This window comes from Crocuta crocuta, unplaced genomic scaffold, assembly GCF_008692635.1.
Source record: "Crocuta crocuta isolate KB4526 unplaced genomic scaffold, BGI_CrCroc_1.0 scaffold224, whole genome shotgun sequence".
NCBI lineage: Eukaryota > Metazoa > Chordata > Mammalia > Carnivora > Hyaenidae > Crocuta > Crocuta crocuta.
This window is the reverse complement of record NW_027529545.1, coordinates 173,448-175,269: the sequence shown is the minus strand read 5'-3', so window position 1 is coordinate 175,269 and position 1,822 is coordinate 173,448. Positions and strand designations below refer to the sequence as shown.

General features: G+C 48.6%; 1 protein-coding gene across 1 annotated transcript in view; it reads right to left on the bottom strand.

Moving 5' to 3' along the window:
• The window catches only part of WWC3 (WWC family member 3), a 108,591-nt gene that overhangs the window by 53,785 nt on the left and 52,984 nt on the right, over window positions 1–1,822 (bottom strand). The window contains exons 4-5 of the mRNA XM_077761392.1: window positions 1,664–1,740; window positions 393–472 (exon numbers count right to left, since the gene is read on the bottom strand). Of these exons, the coding sequence (XP_077617518.1) occupies window positions 393–472; window positions 1,664–1,740 (157 nt within the window). The remainder of the gene's footprint in view (window positions 1–392; window positions 473–1,663; window positions 1,741–1,822) is intronic.

The window sequence follows — 1,822 nt, the reverse complement described above, 5'->3', positions numbered from 1 at the left end:
ACATGCGACTGGCCAGGCAGGTCAGGTGTGGCTAGGAGGCTGGGGGTCTAAATTCTGAATTTTATTTGACTTTAATTAATTGAAATTAAAAAATTTTGAGACCGAAACCAACAAAACTGGAAATCGTACGTAAACATCCACGTGTGTCCTAGACGGCCACAGCTACAGAGAATGCGCATAAATACAAAATAAAGGTCTTGGGTCCCAGGTATTTCCATTGAAAGGAACCAAGTATCTTCTGGGAAAAGGAGTCTGAGGCTTAGGACTGAGGGTAAAGAAAAGCAGAGAAGCAAAGGCCCGTGAAGCTTCAGGACGCACGCCCGGGCACCCGACAGGTGAGCACGAGGGCACGTCACAGGACGCTGCCCCCTCTGTGATTGCAGGCAACTCACTCTTGCAGGGTCTGCACCCCCTTTTCCTTGTACTGCAGCTCTTGCTTCATCTGGGTCAGCTCTCGCTTTAATCTGGAAAGCTAAAGACAAATTATATATATTTTTTTCCAAAAACAAGTTCTGAGAAGCGTTTCTACAGTTGTTCGTGTTAACACCGTCCCCTAATTCGCTTCCGATGCACTGGGTCACCTATGCCCTCCATGAATTTCTGTCCACGGACAAACAGAACAGCCACCGTGGAAGAAGAGCCTCACTTAGACGCGGAGCTCCCATGTCCCTGACAGGCTCCTGCCTATGTGGGACCAGCAACTAGTTTCTTTTTCAGGCAGTGATTTATACATTATGATCAGCAAGCTGCCCAATGCGGTTTTCCTGGGTGGCTCAGTCACCTAAGCAATCTGACTTCGGCTTAGGTCACGATCTCACGGTTCATGGGTTCGAGCCCCACATCGGGCTCTGTGTTGACGGCTCAGAGCCTAGAGCCTGCTTCAGAGTCTGTGTCTCCCTCTCCCCCTCCCCCACTCACGCTCTGTCTCTCTCAAAAATATATAAATATTTAAAAAATAAATAAAACTCAGGGGGTGGGCCTGGCAGCTCACACGTGCAAACCCCTCCCCAGGTGCTCTTCTCGGGCGTCCTGGGGTTTGGGAACTGCTGTGCTGAGACACTCGGGTTTGGGGCACGAGACACCGGAAGAGGCTTCATTTCCAAGATGTCTCCCACGATTTGCCACAAATGCAACAAACCCGTCCCCCTTCCCACGCGGCCAACATGGGGCACTGAAGGGATGAGACAGGGGGGCATGTAAAGAATCCCAGTGTCCCCGGGAAAGGAGCATCAGAACCTTCTGGCCAAATGCCATTGTGGGAAAGATTTCTCTAGGAATACAGTCACCAGGGGAGAACAGAGATGCTGAAGCCGCAGAGGGTCAAGGTCGGCATCCCACTGGGAGTGGGAAGCAGGCCGTGGAGACCAGGCCCTGATGTCACCAGAGCTTTTCGAATTGGGGAGGAGGACTCTAGCTCTAGGAAAAACACAGAGGGGTACAGGCGGCTTTTTGTTAGATGGGCTGGGCTCTCAAAAAGGAACTTTTCTCCTCCTGTTAGAAAAGAGTGAAGGGTAAAACCACACGTGATAATAATGCATGAAATTAAAAATTTTACCAAAATATGAGCGTTGGACACACCGACCACCATTAAATGAACCATCAGAAGTGACGCTACATAGGAATACACATGGGGCTTCTGGTGTGAGAGGGCTCTTTTACTCACCCTATCCCGACGACTTGCTATTTCTGCTTTAATTTGGTATGGGTCGTACTTTGTATTTGTTGAATATCCAGAGAAGGCTAAACAGAAGGAAAACAGTGTATTTTATAATGGATCTTTTAAAATAAATAAATACACACAGACAGGAGCTTCTGAATCAAT